Source organism: Cricetulus griseus, assembly GCF_003668045.3.
Source record: "Cricetulus griseus strain 17A/GY chromosome 1 unlocalized genomic scaffold, alternate assembly CriGri-PICRH-1.0 chr1_1, whole genome shotgun sequence".
Taxonomy (NCBI): domain Eukaryota; kingdom Metazoa; phylum Chordata; class Mammalia; order Rodentia; family Cricetidae; genus Cricetulus; species Cricetulus griseus.
The window spans coordinates 7,535,614-7,558,097 of record NW_023276807.1 but is presented as its reverse complement, the minus strand read 5'-3'; the positions used below and the strand labels follow the sequence as shown (position 1 = coordinate 7,558,097).

At 40.5% G+C, this 22,484-nt stretch overlaps 1 protein-coding gene across 1 annotated transcript in view; it reads left to right on the top strand.

Annotated features, from left to right (window-relative positions):
- The window catches only part of Slc9a2 (solute carrier family 9 member A2), a 78,186-nt gene extending 57,094 nt beyond the window's left edge, over nt 1–21,092 (top strand). The window contains exons 6-12 of the mRNA XM_027386747.2: nt 8,130–8,219; nt 8,851–8,921; nt 14,359–14,520; nt 15,512–15,608; nt 17,447–17,578; nt 19,392–19,479; nt 20,716–21,092. Coding sequence (XP_027242548.1) covers nt 8,130–8,219; nt 8,851–8,921; nt 14,359–14,520; nt 15,512–15,608; nt 17,447–17,578; nt 19,392–19,479; nt 20,716–21,092 — 1,017 coding nt within the window. The remainder of the gene's footprint in view (nt 1–8,129; nt 8,220–8,850; nt 8,922–14,358; nt 14,521–15,511; nt 15,609–17,446; nt 17,579–19,391; nt 19,480–20,715) is intronic.
- Nucleotides 21,093–22,484: the final 1,392 nt, after the last annotated feature.

The window sequence follows — 22,484 nt, the reverse complement described above, 5'->3', positions numbered from 1 at the left end:
TTTAGTCATTAGTCTTATCAAACATAAAAATACATAACTATAGTTAGAACATTATATATGAAAAAGTATTAAAATAGATACCACTAGTCAGAGTTTATGTAAATGTATATGATTAATATTAACTATATTCATTAATATTAACAAATATAGAGTTATCCTTAATAATTTTGGCATATTTGGGCTTGAGATTCAATCAAGAAATGTAAGTAAATTATCAATTACCCATATTACATGCCTTTGTACTCCCTTTATTTTGTTTTGTTTTTTGAGAGAAGGTCTCACTGTGTAGCATTGGCTGACCCAGAACTCTGTTTGTAGACAAGGGAGACCTCACATTCATAGAGCTCTGTCTGACTCTGCCTCTGCCCCCTGGGTTATGGGATTAAAGACATATCCAGTGTGTATGAATATTTGATACTTAATATTACAGACAAACTTGCTCTTTTGATTTGTAACAAATTGGAAGTGGGAATCTAAATTTTTCTCTTTACTAACTTGTAGATAGACATCTACAGGTCAACAACAGCCCTGGGCATGATGCTATGCTCAACAGCATTGCTCTGAACTTTCATGTTCTATACCTTAGGCTATTATCAATGACACTACAGTAAACATGTAGAAGTTAAGACACCTTGCATAGATAATGTTGGCCATGTAAATCTAAGGATAGACAGGTCTTTGTGAGAGTAATTAGGAATCTAAAGTCTGAGACTGGTTGACAAATCTGAGGTTGAAGGCTGGTTGGCGAATCTAAGGTATGAAGGATGTGAAACTAGCCAGCATTGGGGCAAATAACATTCAAGGTGGAAGGGAGAGCTGACACAAAAAAAAAATCCTAAGACAGAAAGGGTTCAGAACAGAAATGATGCGCCAGACGACCACACTGAAGCAGGGAGATGAAGGCACACATTGCTGAGTTCAGGTAGGGTATGCTTTCACCTGAAGGGGATTGAGAAGCTATTGAAGCAGGAGAATGGCAGGCTTTGAACAGGTATCACTGACTCTTTGATGGGAGAGTGAAATATGGGAGACAAAAATAGAAGCAGGAGACTGCTATGCATGCTTCTGCATGAGGGTAAATGTTCTAATGGAGAAGAAGGGACTCAGGCGACAGACAACAGTAGGAACCATGCGATGCATTGTTGGATGCTTCCGTATGGTGAACACGCCAATCTAAATAACCTTCTATTGATTCATTTTAGGGCTCAGTACTAAGACTGTGCTAACGCACCCAGGCCAGTCTTTCTCATTATAAACCAAGGGATCATTTGATCAAGTTCATCCTGATGGCCATAGGAAAGGAGTGGCCATAGTTCTCCACTTCTGACTCATGTTCCTTATCTGTTCCTGGGTGAGCACACCACTTGACTATGACCCCTTCCTCTCCTTCCCATACTACGCTCTCTCATCACTGTTTCTCTATACACTATAAACACACACATATGCCCATGCATACACATGCAAATTTACACCCACATCCTTCAAAAAGAGAGGATTTTTAAAAATCAGAATAGATTTTTAATAGATAAAATAGATAAAAATCAGAATCAGTCAAATGAACATAGAGAGAAATTTCTTTTCTCTATGTAACAGCCCTGGCTATCCTGGAACTCACTCTGTAGACCAGGCTGACCTTTAACTCAAAGAGATCTGCCTGCCTCTGCCTCCTAAGTGCTGGGATTAAAGGCATGTACCACCATAGAATACCTAGTTACAAATTCATGCATAATAAAACTGTGCCTTTTGAGTAGGGCATCTATTTTTCTCCAAATGACAGCTTTTATGTTGCTGGATTTATTATGAAAATTTAAAAAATATTTATTTGTGTATGAGTACTTTGTGTATGTATGTTTGTGCACCATATACATTCATGCCTGCTTCTCTCATAGGCGAAAAGAGGGCATCAATTCCCTTGAAACTTGAGTTACAAACAGTTGTGAGATGCCATGTGAGGGCAGGAATGAAATCTGGGTCTTCTGTAGAGTTACCAGTGCCCTAACCACTAAATGATCTCCTCAATAGCCCCCATCATTAAATTTTATAATCTATTTCCCTCTCCTTACTTCATAATTTCTTGAAGGATAAATTATTCCAGTCTGATATATCAGGTTATGACTGTCTTCAAAAATAGGTTACATGTGACATGATTTATTATTTATCATAACTTGTCATGATAATTTAAACATTGCTTAAATCATGTTGCTAATTTGAGTAGCACATTATCATGCCATTGAATGTAGCATTGCTTATGGAATAGCAAATGAGTAAACAGTCTTGATTTCTAGACATCTGAGTTCATTTTCCTTTCAAACAAGCCAGTAATGTTATTTATGTACAATATGACCCGTTGCTCATGGTTTGAAATTATATTACAAATTAGCGACTGTGGGGGTACAGAGCAAAAAATAAGACTTGAATAGCATCAATCTGATCTGTTCTTTTGACCTTTTTCCATGTGAGTTATACCAGCCTCAGTTTACCTACTTATAGGATATAGATTGTGAGACCTCCCTCTCTGGTATTGTAGGGAAATGTGTATACACAGTACAATACCTGACACAGAGTTTTAATCTCATGGTTTCATGTAAAATATTAAGCTAAACAATAATAAGAGAAAAGTTGACATCCTTCAGTATACTTCAATTTGGGCGGTAAAATAAAGTACCATAATCATTACTTAGTTATCCCTGCAGTCATGCAGAAGATCCCAAGAATTCTACAAACATGTCCAACAGCTATCTGGAAGTGAATGAACTAAAAGTAAACACAGCAACTCATCAGTTCTCCGTTCCCATTGCACATTGATGATGTAATGGACATCCTTGTGCAAGCAGATGGATAGCGACACCAGTCTGCTGGCTCAGAGACAGGAGACTTTAGTATTAATGATAGGAGCAATAGCCAGAACATTGTGTCATTTTTCCTTAGCCATTGCTTTCATGAAAGTGACACAGAGCCCATGAAGGACATATGCATGTGTAATGGTCTGCTTTATAGGAGGGTAACAGAGATTCAGAATTTATCACTGTCTGTGGAAGGTGACGCTATTTTATTTCTCAAGATTGCTAATTGCTGGCACCCTCAGGGATGCCTCTGGTAAAAGACTCTTTGTACAAGCAAGGACATGGGGATGCTCAGGACCCATGGTGCCCTAAATAATAAATATTTGCTGATGCTGCCTGCCAAACTGAATTGTCGGCGCTCCCTATTTTATAGACATTATGGGGATCCTAGAATGTGCTTTCTTTTGTTGAATAAATTGCTATGTTTAATTAATGTAACATTAACAGCTGAGAAGAACTCCATAGAAATAGAGACATTTGATATAGTCTTGAGTAAAATGATCCATTTTTTTTTTAAAAAAGAGGGAAAGTTGTGTGGGGAACAATTTAAGATTTGTGTTGCCTAGTGTTTTTGACTGAGCAATCAGGGTTAATTTACTGATAAACAACTAGGGATATATTAAGTTTACAGGGTTGAAAATAATTTCTCTATAGCTATCTAGAAGTCGATGATCTTGACTTCCTGATAGAGGTCAGGTAGATGGTAGACTCCACCCCCCAATTGTGGAGTAAACCTAGATAGATACCTTTTAAAGTATGAAATTGGAAGAAATCATCCATAGGTGTGGGAAGAAGAAATATAAAAATGCTCTGAGTGCTGAGCCTAGAAACACAGCATTATCAGGGAATGGATAAATTGTTGAGGAAGCTAGATGATCCTGGGAAAGTGAACACTGTGGATGATGACAGAAGAAGCATGGAGGGGAGAGGCAGAACCCAAGTGATGGGAGTGTTCAAAGAGAGGCTTCCATAACCTCAGGAAAAAAAAACAGTATCATGAGTGAAGAGTGGCCATCCACATAGGAGGTCTGTGATGAGGGTGACCCCCTTGACTAACCACAACCAAAAGAAAGACAGTGGAGGCAGATCAGCAAGAGAAGGGGTGATAGGCAAAGGACACATGACATAGGTGGCTTTCGTTTCAGGTTTTCTAAGATGAGAGCTTCAGCCACACATTTGATTGTAGAAAGTATAATATAGGCAGATTTCTGTAGCCCACAATGGAGAAAGCTATTGTTCATTAGAAGACAGATATCTAACAGTCATATGACCACTGTGTTGGTGGTTAAGTGTTAGGAACCAGGGGCAGCCAAGGGCTGGGAACACTTTATACCTCATTCTGTTTATCTCAATTCTGAGATAATTTTTTTCATGACTTGGTTTACAATCTTGTCGATCAAATTATTAATGTGAGAATGGCCTAATACAAGATAGCATGGCCATGACAGTGATAGGCCTGTGTGTCTGTGTGTATTTTAGTGTTATGTGTGGTGTGATTATGTATGTGTTCATACATGTGTGTGAAGTGTGTGTGTGTGTGTGTGTGTGTGTGTGTGTGTGTGTGTAATGTATGTGTGTACACACACGCATTGCAGGCATGTGTGTGTGTTTTGGTATGTTTACATACCAGAGGAGGACTTCTGGTGCACCCCTCTATCACTCATATTGCCTTATTCCTTCATTTGTAAGAAGGTCTCTTACTGAAGCTAGACTTCCTCCTATTTTTGTGTAAGCTGGTGGCCAACAAGCACAGCAATCCTCCTGTCTCAGCTCCCCACCGAGCAGCACTATGCTTATGGACATATGTGGCCATGCCTGACTGTTTCTATGTTGTATCTGAATTCTGGTCTTTATGCTTGTGTATCGAGAACTCTTGCCCACTGAACCATCTCCCCAGCCAAACAGTAATAGTTTTTAATAAATATAAAGTTTCTTACAAGTTTTCTAGGGAAATCCTTGCTAAATCAGCAATGAAATATAAGGCACCCATCTCCCTGCCTTGTCGGTGTTAATTCCACAAACAAGAACTCACTTTTCCCTCTGACTGGAACAAAAGAATGTTTATTTTAACCAATCAAAAAATTAGCCTTTTCTCTTCTGTTCTCTCATTGGTGGAGGCAGAGGTGGAGCGGAAACAGAGATAGAATAAGATAGGAATCTCACTGCCCAGTGATTCTCCATGTACTTGCTGTTAGATGAATCTGAGTCAGACGTGTGTGTGTGTGTGTGTGTGTGTGTGTGTGTGTGTGTGTGTGTGTGTTGTGCCAAACTTGAATGATAAGTAAGAATTTGTTTGCACTTTGCAATGATTTTTTTGGCATCTTGTTAGTAAACTTGGGATTTTTATTTTTAATTTTTTACTCCCCATGAACAGTAACAAGCTATCTTATTCTTGGAAGTTCTATCAAATTCTTTCCTAGGTAACCCAAATTAGAAATTTTCCAAAGGGATAAAGTAGGTCTCCCCTCAGAGGTATCCTCTCTCTGTCTTTACAAACCACAGGCTTTGGCTCATATAATAAAATATCCTGATTGGCCAAACATGGCATGCACACATGTCACATGTTCTACTTCAAAATAGATGATAGAGGAAGGAAGGAAGGAAGGAAGGAATGAAGGAGGGAGGGAAGGAAGGAAGGAAGGAAGGAAGGAAGGAAGGAAGGACAGAAGGAGGGAAAGAAACAAATAGTACCTAACATGATTCCTATTTAGTATGCTCAGACAACAAAATAATTCCTAGAGATGAGCACATTCTAAAGGGAATGGGATTTGAATTAGATGCATAACTTTTACATTTTAATAATTGTGAACTTACATATGTCATACATTTATAAACTGGGAGTATCCACAATGTCTTCTTGGAGTTGGTCAGTGCACTTTAGTCATGTAGGTCATTGACTTCCAGTAGAAATCAATGCCAGGATGAGGTAGGCCCTTGTCCATCTTTACTTTCATATACTGTGCTTCCGAATGCTGGAATATTCCCTTTTATTGACTGTCTAAATGCTGAAAAGGGAAGGGGCATTGTAATAGCAATTAGTGTCTCCAGAATATGTTAGAATTGCACAGATTTTCTTGTGTTTTTTCTTTTGTTGTTGACTTGCTAGCATTCAGCTTGCATTTCTAAGGGACATGGAGCTAACTCAATGGAGTCACCATTTATGAAAATCACAACTGCACTCATTTTTGTTTGCATATGTTAAAGATTCTAGAATGTGTTGATTGGGAAACTGTTCTTAGCTCCTGTGTTATTTCCAAGTGGCAGACAGAAATACAAATAGAACCCAAGAGATGTCTCACACCGAATTTGGTTAAAATCAGTTTTCACTTATGAAAGTTAAAAAAATGAAACTAATGCAAGAAAAATGCTCGTCCTGGATTTATAGAAAAAATGATGACCTCCTTTGAAGAGGGTATGTATGCGGAGGTATTACGTTATCAAAACCATTCCCAAAGACTAAAGGACAAGCAAAGAGTGATGGCTCACAACTGTAGTTTCAGCCATTGAGAGGCTGAGGTAGAAGGGTTGATACAATTCCAAGGTCAGCTGGGCTACATAGTGAGTTCTAAACTAGCCTGAGCTTGTCTCAACTCATCCCTATGAAGTTTTTTAATAACTAAATACAGATGGAAAAGTGAAATAGAAATCAAATGGCAGACAATATACTTCAACATAATCCCTCCTCTTGTCAAGCAAACAACATTCCTTCCTGTGTGTGTTATGTTCCCCCAAGCAAGAACCCTGCTGCTCTTCCTGCACAGCACCTCTCCTCCCTCCTTTGCACAACTTATGTGCACCCATAGCTGGTAGATTGTGCTGTGTCTGCAAATTTCCCTTTTTGAGAAAGTTCTGGTCAATTTTTTTGTTATAGTTAATAAAGATTTGCTTAAGTTCTATTTCACATCCTGAGCAATACATTATAATATTGTGTATAGACATTAGTTAAGAGAAAAATGTCACTGTATTCTATCCTATTTAGAAATTTAAATGCATTTTAAGATTTCTAATCTTTCTAATATCCTTCCTTCAGTTAAGTTTTAAAATTCTCTACTTAAGGGTTTTATGCCAGTGCCATAAGGTGCTTTATATACATGAATATATACACATGAATATATCTAGTATATAAGGCTAATATATACATAGTGTCTCCTAGTATATATGTCATATTATATAGTAGTATATACTATTTACTCAAACATACTCTGTAGCCAAAGTATGATGTAATACATAATACAATAAATATTGCTATTATGTGATTATTGTTTATACTCTTTGAAATAATATATGGGATGGGTTGTGTGCGTTAATTTTATACTACTCCCTTTCTTGCTATTTTGATATCGAAGGGATTGTCTTAGACTTTAGAACAAAAGCACAATCCATTAACAGAAATTCTTGCCACTTTGTTGCCAGTACTTCTTGCTTTTTGTCTGTAGACTCTGACTGGAGAACAACAAGCAAAGCTATACCCAACAGAAGAACCTAGTGACCTCTGCCCTCTGTGCCTCATCCCCTCTGGGGATGCTTTTAATGTTTCATTATTGAGTGGGATGTTGACTGTGAAATTTTTCAGAGATCTTTGTTTAGAGTATGGATTTTCCTTTACCCCGACCCCCATAGTTTACTCCACAGCTTGCAATTTTCTCCATTTCCCAAGTTAACTCCTAAGTGTGCTTAGATAGCCCTTGCACTGTTTCCTCCTGATGCTCCTTAGCTGTTCTGAGGTCTCCACCAGGAAGTGATGCCAACATCTTTCCTGATTCCTGCTGAGTGCTTCCTAAGCTCTCCCTCTCCTTGTGTCTGTCTGTCATTTCTCTTCTGCCTACTTTGTAACTGTGTTGGGATAGAAATGACCTTGTTTAGACCCAATATCCTAGAACCAAGGTCCTTTGTCATCATCTCTGTGTTCTGATGCCTAAGCTCTGTGACAGGCATGCAGAAGCGACTTGGTGAAAATTGTCTTGGTAGAATGAACAAATGAAAGAATCGCTGGAGAGTTTTTCTCTGGGTAATACAATAAGTAGCTGATTCCACTGAACCTCATTGTTTCTTACAGTTACTCTTCAATTTCTACCGTTTCTTGCATCTGTTTTACATTGAAAATGGTCTTCTGAAAATAAGACATCTGGGAGATGATAATAACAAAGCTTTACATTCACTATTAACTTTTGGCAACAGGCTAGCTTTAGTTGGTGGTTGGCGATTCTTAGGAGATGATCAGCTGTGGCTGGACATTTTTTCTTAAGAGAAGACTTATTTATTTATGTTCATTTTTTTTTTGTGCAGGGGATAACCATCAGACCACTGGTGGAATTTCTTGATGTTAAGAGATCCAACAAGAAGCAGCAAGCCGTCAGTGAAGAGATCCACTGTAGGGTGGGTGCCAAGCGAGAAACACCTCAATAATAAAAATAAATGTGTAGTGATCGCAGAAACGGTACTGCACTATTGGGCATGTCTGTGGGGGAAGGGGACAGTTGAAGACTCCAGGGGATGGGGGAGGTCTTCAGAAGGTTTGTGAAGGGAGGTGCACTTATCATGGCCCCAAGTTACCCAGTCCAAGTCTGCTAAAGTCCTGAACCCAGCCAAGGGAAAATAAACCCTTCAACCTGAAAATGTTGCTACTACCCATTTCTTGTAATTTTGAACATTATCTTCAAACTTAGAATCATCAAAGTAATAAACATTGCCTAACAGGCAAACAATTGAAGATAAATAATTGGCTTATAGCTGGGAGGTAGTAGTGCATGCTTTTAATCCCAGTTCTCTGGAGGGGGAGACAAGCCGATCTCTATGAGTTTGAAGCCAGCCTGATCTACAGAGCGAGTTCTAGGATAGCCGGGGCTGCAAAGAGAAACCCTGTCTCAAAAAAGAAAAACAAAATAAAACAAAATGTTAGCAAAATAAACTGTGAGTGTCATTGGAGGTAAGTACAATGCCAGAAGAGTGAAAATTACAAGTTGTGAGGAAAGGGGAATTGATTGGCCTGTCTTTTCTTCTGTTTTAGTTTTTTGATCATGTGAAGACTGGCATTGAAGATGTTTGTGGACACTGGGGTCACAACTTCTGGAGAGACAAGTAAGAGGCCTTGTAACATTCTATCAGTGTGGCTCTGGGTCACTCTTAGAAACAAATTATACTGAGCTGTGCTGTCTTCCAGACTGGTGATCCTATGTTGTGCTACTGTGTGTCCTTTTAAGGGGAAACTTAGGTATAGACAGGCTTGGTGATACTGATATGCGCTTATGATCCCAGAACACTAGAGGCTAAGGCAGGAGGCTCTACATGAGTTCAAGGGCAACAACCTTGGCGACTTAGTGACTAGTGACAAAAACAACAACAATGTCTCAGCTATGACAGAGATATAAATTGTTATAAACAAGGAAAAAGTTTATTTCCCTATATGAATAGCCAAAAATAGGAGACTTGGGCTTAGCAGATGAGAACTCGACTCCACATTCCCAAGGGTAGGGCCACTCACTTTAGTCACCTCCATGCTTGTCCCTGGGCAAAACTGCTTCTTTGGAGTCACCCATTTCAAGCTGCAAAATGGAAGTAAGACCACTAAAAAACAAGACATCTTCTGCCACCTCTAACCAAGGTCTTCAAGAGCAGTCAAAGGGCTTTTCCATGCAGATCTCATAACTAGGGACAATCTTTGTGGCCATTCCTCACTGCAAGGAAACAAGAGTCCTAGTCAGTGAGTTCCAAGTTAAGGGTTCCATTACTGTCTATTCTGCCACATAAGGGTAAGGGGCATAGGAGAGGTAGAGACTCACAGCACCTGAGAATAATAGTAATCCTGTAGAAAAAACCATGAGCTGACATTGAGGGGTTAATGTACCTGAAAGATTACATTTATAGAAAGTACTCATGTGCACACACACACACACACACACACACACACACACAACACCACACACAGAGAGAGAGAGAGAGAGAGAGAGAGAGAGAGAGAGAGAGAGAGAGAGAGAGAGATGAATTTACTGTCTTAACAAAGGTTGTGTGGTTGTCAGATACAATTAAGCACCTGTCTTCATGGTTGTGATAAATTAAGGTGGGAACAATCAACCAGACAGGGTGGTGAGATCAAGAAGAGAAGGGATTCTGACAGCTACATTTGAAACATGGGGCCTATGATCCAACCTCACCAACCAATGGGAGCCCATGGTGGGTATCCTCTCCTCTGGACACAATTGGTGCCATCCAGGATGGTTATCAGAAACAGCCACGTGCTGGGAACTGGCTAAGGAACCTTTTCTTATAGAGTGATGTGTGAGTCTCTGTGCACTTGTCACTGACTAGGCCAGACTTCTGATGGAAGCAGAGTTTAAGCTGGAAGGTGAGGTCAGAGGGAAACATTCTAGACCGTATTGAGATAGGTCTGCTTGCTTTTCTTTTCTAACTTGCTCACAGACATTTATTCTACTCAGTGACATCAACTTGGCTACCTGTTGATCTATGTATTTACGTGGAAGAATTTGGAATGGTTCTGTTTGCTCACACATGTAGCATGATACTGGCTACATAAGATGTATATGGCACAGACTTATATATGTCACATTATATAAAAGAGACAACAAAGCAGTTGTGAAGTAAGCAGGTGTGTGTGAGAGAAAGAATGGGGGGGGGTGATGAGATCCTTAAGGAGTTCAACAAGTTAAAAGGACTAGTGCCAGAACAATTACAAAGCTTACATCACTGTTCATGTTCATGGATGTTAGAAGGTCCCTTGAGCTTAGACTTATTTCATAAATCAAGGAATGATATTTTTGTACAGGTAAGATACCCAGTTAACCGCCTGGGAGCACAAGGTAATAAAGCAGACTAAATCTGCTCTATAAAACTCAGAAGAAATTGTTATTTCTCTTGAGACATCCATTTTTGTTCTGGCTGTGGGATTAATGCCAGCCCACTGTGCATGTCCTATTCTTGTACACTTTAGGAATTGCCTCACATAGATGGGCCTTTTCATGTGCCAAACCAATAAAACAGACTTTCCTCTCCTCTTTCCCCATTGTTTTATCTTCTCCCTTTGAACCCAATCACCTTTTCCATTGTACAGAATCTCCTAACATGATGAGTGAGAGGCATAATGCAGACTAGCATGTTTCCTTTCAAAAGCAAAGATCAGGTTTCACACTCCCCTCACCCTTCTGCATCCAAGTGGGGAGAATGCAGACATGTGTAAGCACACACTAGGTCCACAGCCCCTGGGCACTTAGGAAAAAGAGGAACTGGCAATGTGTGGAGGAAAGGGTTTATTTCAGCTTATAGCTTGCAGTGGGGAAACTCAGGGCAGGAACTCAAGGAAAGAACAGAGCCCATGGAGGAACGTTGCTTCATGGCTTGTTTTTCATGCCTAGTTCACCCTTCTTTTTTTAATACCAATAGAACCACTTGTCCAGGAGTGGCACAACCTACACATGACTGGTCTCTACCAGACGATTAGTCAAGAAAATGCCTATCTTATGAAGGCATATTCTCAGTTGAGATTCCTTCTTCCTAGATAGCTCTAGTTCATGTCAAGTTGAAGAAAAATCCTAACCAGCCTGAGATGCTGTGATCATGTGGGTTGAAAGTAGAAATCGGGTGAAAGTCAGAGGAGGTACATGTGTCCTGTATCTCAAGTAGCTAGTGTCTCTGAGGTCCACGGATATCTTGCAGGCAGACCGCCCAAGGAAGCCACAGCTGGACTGTGAACATTAACAAGAACAGTGCTAACACTTGGCTCCTGTTTGGAAGCTGTTGCTTCCTTATGACATTTTTTTTTAAATCAGGAATGAATAGTCTTAATTAATCCACAAGCATTTTAGATTTCCTTGTTCAATTACCATACCAACTTCAAAGCATTTTCTTAATTGTCATGTGGGTATGGGGACACTGGGTGCTGACACCAACTATTTTCAAATCAATTCTGTACATAACTTCTTTGGTGCGTACAGAGCCATTGATGCTACTAAAAAGAATGTACAAAAAGAATTCATGGTTTGAGCCTATTGGGTATCTTTCCTTGTCCTCTAAAGCCCTGGTGTTACAGAATCTCATTGGCCCTGGCAGGGAACTCTTGGGGCACTTGATCACTTGAGAAAAGAATGAAAGGGGACACGGTGGAGACATTGCTCAGGCCCAGCAACCAGGAGTCTGATGTGAAAGAGAACACCTATGTGGAGCTTGGCAGAGGAGTGGGACGGGAAATAAAGCAATAAGAAAACACACACTCCCCATGCAGGAGAGAACAGCTGCCTCTCCCATCCGTGTCCGCTCTCCGTTTGTTTATCTCCAGGAAAAAAAAATCCAAAACAATAACAGTCATATGAGAAGTGCTAGAGACTTTGTATTACTGTTGAGAATCTTGGCTTCGTGAGCCTAGCACAAAATTCAAAATAAACATCGGAAAGAGTAGGCCCAGCCTTCATATAGTAGTGGGTCACTAGCACGGTGTATTCAGGGTAGCCTTTTAATTATTCAGATCACTACAGTATCTAGAACAAAGGATCATTGCCAGGAAAGGGGGTTAACATTGGTTTCATTCATCGCCCAGGTGTGCCAGTAAACCTCTTTGGGCTGATGGTGAATCAATGCCATATACTTATTTCTTTCTCAAGGACCATTTATTGCATGTTGTTTTCCTTACATACTGGCATGTGGTGTTACATAATGAGCCATCTCCAAAGCCAGTGGATCAAAATAGCAGTCATTTATTATTTAATTGTGTGAGTTAAGAAGCTCCAAGTGGGCTGAACTGGACTGGGCAGGGCTAATCTGGGCTGGGCTTCAGCCTGTTCTTGCTGCTGTGGGCTGGGTGGTAGTCTGTTGATCCTGCCAGAGCTTGTCCCATATGGTAGGGGTAAAATAACTACATCATTCACATGCTGTTCATCTTGGTTCATACCACTTCATAGATATGATGCACACAGGATCCAGGCTTCAGTAGTAAAGCCTTTTTAGTCATTATGTCAATAGGGGGCTATTCACCAAAACAAGTAACATTATTGATCCAAGTGACTCGGAAGAAGGCAGAGGTCATTTAGGCTATGACAGAAAACTATTACTGGGTTTTGGCAGATGTGGATACAGGAGGACACTGGGGTCTCTATACCACACATGCATACACTGTGCCTGGTTTAGCTCTAGGCATTGGTGTACAGGGGTGGAGGTGAGGGTGTAAAGCCACGCTGACTTTACATTTAACTGCTAGGGGATAGGCTACTAGATGAGTAAGAAAACTATACATCATCCCACAAAAATGAGAGCTGCTGTGTAGAAAAATACATCTGAGAAGTGAGAGCGGAGGTGGCATGTAAAGGTGTGTGCAGCTAGAACAGGATGGAAGTAGCTTTCTTAGGGAGCACAGGGGGCAGAGGTCTGGCTTGTGGGGTTTCTTTTAGCTAATTACTAGTGAATGTTGGTGAGAGACATAAAGGCTATTAAGAAAACCCTCCTACTAGGTGGGACAATGAATATAAAGATGCTCAGAGTGCAGGTGACAAATGTCAAATATAGGAAGGACCCCACAAAGAGCAGCATTGCACTGAGGGGCAGAGTCACACACAAACACCCCAAATGTGTGCCATCGTGCTGTTACTCTGACGACATTTCCACCAATGTCTCTAGTTTCCGTGCTGAGAATATACTATAGGGGCAAGGGCATGTATTAGGTGCCCAAATCAGAGCCCAGGGGGAAAGAAATCAATGGCATCCAAGACCACAGTGATGACACTAGAGGTCGCAGGTGATCACACCTTTGCATGCATCCATTTGATGGTGGCACTTAAAGTGATTGCTCAGTGTGTGGCATGGAATGCTACTTCAGTCAGAGCTGCCATAATGAAGTTGTACACAGTAGGTGGTTTGAACAACAGAAATGGCTTGTCTCACTTTTATGAGGAATATAAACTCGAAGAGCAGGGTGTTAACAGTGTCTATTCACCTTGAGGAGGAGGTGCTGTTGTTTGCTTGCAGAAGGCGTTGCTCCCTGTGACTCCACACACTCTTGTCTCTTTGTGTGTCTGTGACTAAGCACACCCTTCTTACCAACGTGCCAGTCACACTAAGGAGAGCCCACCTTAATGACTTCATCTCAACCTAATCATGTTTTGAAGAGCATATCTCCAAATACGGTACTCAATCTGATGCACTAGGAAATAGGAATTCAACAAAGGAACTTTTGCTGGGACACTTCAACCCATAACATGAAATATAGAAGAGAAAGATGACACAGGATGCTGAAATGTTTCACCTGGTGGAGGCTGGCCGAGGGCTAGGAAAATTGGTTCAGTTTGAACACAGAGTTTAGATGCTTGCTAGTTATACTAGTTACACTGTACATATGAGTGTGCATATATACATATATATATATATGCATATAGGTATGTATGTATATGCACACACAAAAGTATAAAGATATACATATGGTAAGACCAGCTTAACTTTGTTACATTGTTAATGGGGAGTACTTTTCTTATTCGATGAGGTAGTCATTAATTTCAATTCTGACTTTACTTATTAATAGGTTTAAGAAATTTGATGACAGATACCTTCGGAAGCTCCTGATTCGGGAAAACCAACCCAAGTCTAGCATCGTGTCCTTATATAAAAAGCTTGAGATAAAACATGCCATCGAGATGGCGGAGACCGGGATGATAAGCACTGTCCCCTCATTTGCATCTCTTAAGTGAGTATCGATTTGCAGAGTGAAGTTAATATCAGTAAGTAGGCACTGGTATGGTTTTTGAAACCTGTGATAGTAGTAGTATTGTTAAAATGATAATAATAGTATTGCTGATGTAAGTCCTGAGGTAGTGGCTTAAGGTCTCAGAACAGAATGAGATTCTTATTAAAGCTAGCTTTCAGTGTATGTATGTCGTGTTTGATGTTACTTTATGCTGTATGTTGTGCTATATTGGAAATGGCAAGTCCAAAATTGCCATTATGTTTGGGATCCCCATACCTTTGTCAGATTAGCCTTGGGAAGTTCAGTACTGGTTGAAAGTTTTCAAGGTGGGTTAGGTTTGCTACTGAGGGTATAGACAGAATACAGCTGTTTTCCTTACTGACTTTTCACAGCAGTGGAGTTAGGCTTGGGGGAAACAGACGTGGACTCCAGCTGCAGTGACTCCGTTGGAAACCCCTTGGGAATGTTAAATAGGACTGTGTGTCATTCCACAAGAACTCAATCCCTGGAGATGAGGCTTAATAAAATATAGCTAACTAAATTTCTATTGGGATGAACACATTTCTTTCTGCTAGCAATAATCAATCAATAACACCGTGAGTCATTCTTTTAAAACATGTGACGCAGGCTGTGGTGACACTCACCTGCAGTCACAGAGTACTAGGGCCAAGGTCTCACAATGGCGAGCTTCAGGCCAGCCTGGGCTACAACACAAGATATTGGGGTTGTGAGGAGCATGATATAATGGTTGAGTCTGTGGAAATTTATACACAGTTAAACTTACCAGGAATGATTGTATCATGGAAATAAGTATCAGAAACTTAATTATTCTAAAACTGAGTACTTTAAAAATATTTAGAACACTTGAAAATATTGAGCAAATCTTAATTGTTCTTTTTTAAAGTCTTACTCTAAAGTAGCAATGTTATAACAACAATGATTCTGATACTCTTCAAAAGGTAAAATACTTTTCCCTCCTAAAACTTTACAGCGACTGCCGTGAAGAAAAATTAAGGAAGCTCACACCAGTCGAAATGGATGAAATTAGAGAAATACTATCAAGGAACCTCTATCAAATCCGTCAGCGGGTAGGAAATGCTTATGCACAAAATACTTTCTTGATTTTGCCTGAAACATGTTGTCCAGTTGGGTACTGTAAATAGACACCTCCATAGCCTACCTGCCCCTGCAAGCAACACATGGGGCATCCTCTCGTGTTCTCACAGGCCTTCTCCCAGCATCCCATCCTGGAGACTCCCTAAGTTCTCCCAGACACCTCAACTGAAGCATCAAAGGCCAGGGGCTCTGGTGCTTAAGTTTGAGAGATAAGGATTGATGTGCCGGCCAGTTATGAAGAAGTAATCTGATGTTTTTATATCTGAAAATACCTGCTCTTCCAGAGGGCACCTAAAAGTTCTATTTCCAGCACCAATGTAGGAAGGCCCACAGTCACCTGTGACTCCATCTCTAGAGGAATCCACTGCCTCTGGGGCATCTGCACACATGTGCACACATGTGCAAATACCTCCACACAGACACATAAGTAATAAAATACAACCTTTAAAAAGTCTTATAGCTTAGACAGTAACTATATCAACTTGGTTTTCATAAAGTGCTAGAATTTCTTTCTGAGTCACTTCTCTCACTGTATTCCCATTGCTAATAACCTAGTCTAATAATATTCAAATTATGTGTTAAGATATGCTAATGATCCCAGAGTCTTGCCATTTCCCAAGTGACATTTAGCACACTGTTTTCTTTGACTCCTCTAGCCCCTCGTGGTGCTGGGTGTTACTGTTCCTTCCATTTCATGGATGAAGAAACTGAGGCACACAGCTTGGCAGAGATCATCCTTGTTTCTTCAGAGTTTACAACTGTATACTTAGCAGGCATTCCATCAGGTTGTCACTATTTCATCCATGTTACCCTTATTCCACCCCATTTCTATAAAGCTCTTTCAAGGGCAGTAGCCTCCTGTTTAAAATGAAACAAAAAAACAGTTGTTGTTTCCAGGATAACTTGGGGCCCCTGCCACCAGTCTCCACTTTCTCCAAGATCATTTCACATTCAATCCATCCAATCACCTCAGACTGTTTCCTGGTATAACAGATTCTGTCCTGTGTAGTGTCTATTATCTCTCTATACTTAGAGCCAGCACTTGCTTCCTTTTAGCTGGCCCATAGTCTCCCATGTTTAAGTTTTTGCCAAGAACCATCATACTACCCCAGCCCTATTCTAGATCAGATAAAACATGGGGTTTATGCAGTGCAGCTAGTTGAGCATTTGCTTTTATGGTTTTGTTAGATTCAGATATCCAATTGGATAGGAAACTTCTCGAGACAGAAGGAGAATCTACACCATGTCAGGTTTTTGTTAGCCTCCAGAACCTAGTATATTTTGGGACATGGGATATTTCCAAGATGGCCATGCCAATTCTATCAGGAAGTGAACTTAAGTGCTAACTATGCTACATGTCATTTAGAGGTGATAGTTGCTGGTGGTGCCAGAACATCTCATAATCACAGCCCTGATATTAGTCCGAGGATGTGGTGCCCCCAAGTGTCAGTATGACTCATATTTATGTCATCAATCTCTCTCTGCTCAGTAGAGATTGTATTTGAAGATGATTTTTGTTCTAATATCAATCATGGCAGGATGCAGAGAAAACAGACAAGGTGTGCAGGAACTGAATTACTTTTCTAATTTACAAAGCTCACACCTTTCAATGAAGAAAAGCACACTCACTGACATTCAGAAGGATGAATTCTTTCAAAATCTGAGTGTTGAGACTCCTGATTTTAGTTTTGGTTTTGTCCCACAGGGAAACTGACTTCACTGATATAAACTCAAGGAAGAGTGAAGTTTTAAATTGAAGAGAAATGATGGATGGTTTGGTAAAAATGTTCCATGTGCATTGTCGTTTCAGACCTTATCCTATAACAGACATAACCTGACGGCGGACACAAGTGAGAGGCAAGCCAAGGAGATTCTGATCCGCAGACGGCACAGTCTTCGGGAGAGCCTCAGGAAGGACAACAGCTTGAACCGCGAGCGCCGGGTGAGTGTTGCCTTCAGAAGCACAAGGATCCCAAGGGCAGAGCCCTCAGCTGTTCCACTGACCAGCTGACAGGAAGTGTCTTCAGTTCTGCCAGTTGAATGGCTGCTGGGGGCCAATTCCCAGATATTCTAAGATGGAATATATATATATATATATAATATATATATATATTATATATATATATATAATAAAGTTATTTTTACCATGAGTAGAGTTGTGCTCTTCTAGCACCAACTACTTATAAAGCTGAAGCGAGAGGACTTCTGGAGTGAGACATATCTTCAGAAAAAAAGAAAAATAATAGTTAATTCCTTTTATATTATTTTTTCTTTTTGTTTCATTTACTCAAAATCTTATGTAACCCAGACTGGCCTTTTAACTCACTATATAGCCAAGGATGCTTTTGGTCCTCTTGACTCTACCTCTGATGTACAGAGTCTATAAGCCTATATCACTTTACTTATTTTATTTTCTTGCCAGTCTTAGACACAAAGAATTCATTGGAGAATAAAAGTACAGATTTCTATGCTGAAGATTCTTATGCTAGTAGAGAGGAAAGCCACCAGTGATCAAATGCATATATATATATATATATATATATATATATATATATATTTGAATGCAGTAAGTGCTTTGGAGAAAAAAAAAACATATTTTAAAAACCAAAGAAGGAAGTTGGAAGACCATAATCAAAACATGATTTTAATCAGAGTGGCTGGACCATTTTGTATGAATAGTGTATGGATAGTGATATGGTGACATGGGTAGACCACTGAGATACATTATGAGGATGTGTTGTTGAGTGATTTTGTGATGCGAACATTATGTATGTATAGTCTAGGAGAGCTGTGCTGTCTCTAGGTGACAAGCTCCTGACAACTCTGCTGCACATTCCATTGGCCTTTGACAGTCATGTGGCTCATAACTATATTTGAGCCTTCCAAGTACAGGTACCAGGGTACAAACTGCTGATGGCAGGCAAGTCTCACCTTCTCTGGAGATCTGCAAGAAGCCTGGGGTGCCAGGGGATGTTAGTATTTACAATGCAATTTGCCCCATGGTCCAGCTGGGCAGGGACTTCTCAACAGATAAAGAAAACCATTGACAATGACCCAGTCATTGGCTGCTATAACATGGCAGACTTTTATTGCCAATAAAGTTCTGTATTGGGTCATCAGAAGTATGTGCACAGGAGAAGGCCTTTCTGTGTGTGATATGCAGCAGTGAACATTAACATTTAATTCTAGAAACTCAAGACAGATCTTAATAACAGAATCTTAATAACATGATGTTGTACCATTTTTTTTTGGGGGGGGGCGGTTTCAAGACAGGGTTTCTCTGTGTAACAGGCTCTCCTGGAACTTGGTCTATAGACCAGGCTGGCCTCACACTCACAGAGATCCACTTGCATCTGGGATTCGATCACTGCTAGGCTGTTACTCTACCATTTTAAGATTAATTGAAATAAATGAAACTGGGATTACCACATTTTAATGTATCTCCATCCCAAGATATTCCACATCTTTCTTATGAATACCTTCTATAGACAAGGATGCCCATTTTCTTTAAGGACCAGTGGATTTGACATCTTCCTAATGGCCCCGTTTGTTTTCTTCCCTTTCTATTGATCTGCATTAGGTTTGGAAGGCATTTGGTTGTTGAAGCACACTGGTTGTAGTATCTAGAAAAGTAACTTTGGAATGAAAGACTAAAATTGTGTTTTAGAAATCTAGTTTGATCACCAAGTTTAGCTTCTAATACACAGAAAGTGGCATTTCTGTCATCCCAATGTCATTTTCTAATTCTTTTACAGGCTTCCACTTCAACCTCCCGGTATTTATCCTTACCTAAAAACACAAAGCTTCCAGAGCAGCTCCAGAGGAAGAAGATTTCAAATGAAGGTAATGATTCTGTCTGGAGCAGAAATGCTAATCGGACTTTTTGCTAATGCTTATAAAATAAAATAGTCTGGTTTTCTTCATTAAGAGTGAGCTCAATCATTGTGAACCTCAAGTGGCCACAGGCTCCTTCTTATTAGCATTAAAACCTTGTTTAATGGACCTCTATGCATATTATAAATAATCCAGGCACTTGTCTTTCACCATGCTGCTTTAAATATAGCAAAAGCAAATCCTTGTACTATGGACCTATTAAGCTGTAAATACAAGGTTGTAAATCTGTAGATGCATAAACATTTACATTTGTGCAGTAATGCTAGTGAATTTTCATAGAATAGAACATAGACGTTATTTCTTTGTTTGATGGTAATCTTCATGTGCACTCACAAGCTCTTCTCTGTAAATTCCAGAACTATATTAGGATCCCGTCTTATTAAAATATGGATTGTAACAACAATTTAAACCCCTTTGCAATCTCCCTTGTTTGCTTGCTGAATTTATCAAGATGGGAACAGTTCAAAGGTTTCTTGTGGTAGTGGAAGGAGCTTTAAGAAACAAAGCAAGAAACAATGGAAATGGAGGCAAGATAGGGACCATTAGGCACTGTCAATCTTGTCACCACTGCATGTCCAGAGAAACATTCAATTCCAATAATGCCAGCTAGCAGCTAAGGGATGGGTCCCATCAGTGGTCCTCCCATGAACTCCAGCACCCAGACCTGGCTTCTTCCCTTTGCATAGGGAGTTTACATTGATGCTTTGGTCTTTCCGTGTGAGCATGTAAAGCAAATCAGTCCCCATGTGAAATTCCAGAAAAAGGGAAGAATCTAAATAGCAGAAAATTCACTTAATTTACTTGCTGGTGTCACAGGCAGAGCCCTCTGGAGAGGATTCTGGGGGCAGCTGAGGGGGGAGTCAGAACTTCTCAGACCGAATTGCAGCCCGGTTTCTTACTGGCTAATATGGGTTTGACCTTTAACCTCACTGTGAAAGTAGGAGGATCAGATGGAGTCAGTGCACAAATACATTTAGCAGTTAAAGTCAGTGCTTAAAAATTAGCGTGAGCATACTCTTGGAACACAGATGTTCAAGGTCACTTTGCTGCAGTTAGAGTGAGCCTTCTAGGGCTTCCTTCTTCCCCAGGGCCCCCCGAAGGGGTTGGGAGTCACAGGGGTTTCACTGTGATGTGTGCTCTCTCTGCTATGCTTTGCTTGCCCACAGTTTTTCTGTTCTGTGACAGATGGCAATAGCAGCGACTCGGACACAGATAATGGGACCACCGTGCTCAACCTGCAGCCTCGGTCCAGGCGCTTTTTGCCAGATCAGTTCTCAAAGAAAGCCTCCCAGTCCTACAAAATGGAGTGGAAGAATGAGGTGGACATGGATGGTTCTGCACGAGTGCAGCCCAGCACCCCTCCAGTACCCCGCAGTAAAGAGGGGGGCACCCAGACACCAGGGGTACTGAGGCAGCCCCTGCTCTCCAAAGACCAACAGTTTGGCCGGGGCAGGGAAAACAGTCTGACTGAAGATGTTCCACCCAAGCCCCCACCGAGGCTGGTGCGACGGGCTTCAGAACCCGGGAACAGGAAAAGTCGCATTGGCAATGAAAAGCCATGATGGAAAAAGCCAAAGCAGACTTGGGGTGAATGTGCTAGTGTGGCTGTGGCTTGTTACTCAAACCTGATCAACTGTGGAATCCATGGAAAACCTCTATCTAGGAACATCCTTTGGGTGGTAGAGTCAAGCCACTGATTCACGGGAGGAGCACTTAACTATCCCAAGAACAGGAAAGTCAAAGGAAAGAAGTCCCACAAAATGACTTTTGTGACTTTTGCCTAGGAAATGTATTCTTTGCAGTACTGAAGGGGAAAAAAAATATATGTGTGCCTTTATTGAACTTGAATGACAGAACTTGAAGATTTTAACACACCTTTGTTGGTGAAAATTTTAATATATTACAAATATGCCTCAGTTTTTATTTATGAAAAAAATGTGTTTATCTGTAGTGACCATTTTAAAGGGGGTAGCGCTAAAAGTGGTGAGAACATCTTTCTAAGGGGGTGAAGGTCAGCTCCTAGGGGTGGCTCCTAAGTTCCAGCTCCCATCTTTCCCATCCTGAGCTGATGGACCACTTAGTGAAGTTACAAGATGGCCCATAGCAGAGACCTTGGTGTACATCAATGTGTAGGCAGATGAAATGGCATAGCTTTTAGAGTGTAGGGTGGAAGTCCCTATACAACTTTGAAACAATGAGGGTTAGACCAGCTCTTAATCTGTTCCTGTGTTTACCATGGCCCTGGAGTAACATATATTCTCCACCTTCTGCCTTTTTTTTTTTTTCTAGGTACAGAAAGAAAGATTTGCTTAAGCAAAATCATTTCGTAGTGTTTATAGACTTGGTGGCAGCTTCTGAGATGTCCCACCTGTGAGGACCTCTTGTGGCCAGTGGGGAGACAGGGCAGCAACTACTGACCATGTGGGTTTTCTATTGTGTGATACTGGGAGAAAAGAGGAGGTGGTTCCTTTCCTATGCATCAATGACCACCTGCTTTAATAAAATTGTCCTGTAGTACATTTAGGGCTCTAAGCTGCCAAGGGTGAAACTCTACAGAAACCGTCTTCCAAAGTCGAAGGAAATGATGAGTCTTCAGGTTTTGACTTTTGATGAGGAAGAACTTTGGAGAGAAATCCTACCTTTTTGCACTAATCTCTAATTTGTTACCTCTTTACCTTTCGATGATGTAGTGACTCAAATTTGTCATTAAAAATGAGATTCTATTCTCTGGAGTACTTTTTAGGAGTATGGCAGAGAGAAACAGTGGGACACAATCATTAAAGATTCATATTTAAATCAAAGCTTTATAAGCTGTAGATTTATTGACTTGTACTTTGTTTTCTGAACAGTTATCCTTTAACACTTTTCCGGGTTTACGTTTTTTGAATGAAGCCACTACTATAGTTTTTACTGGAGTCCTTCTGGCCACAGCAAAGGATATAAAGTGGTTTTCC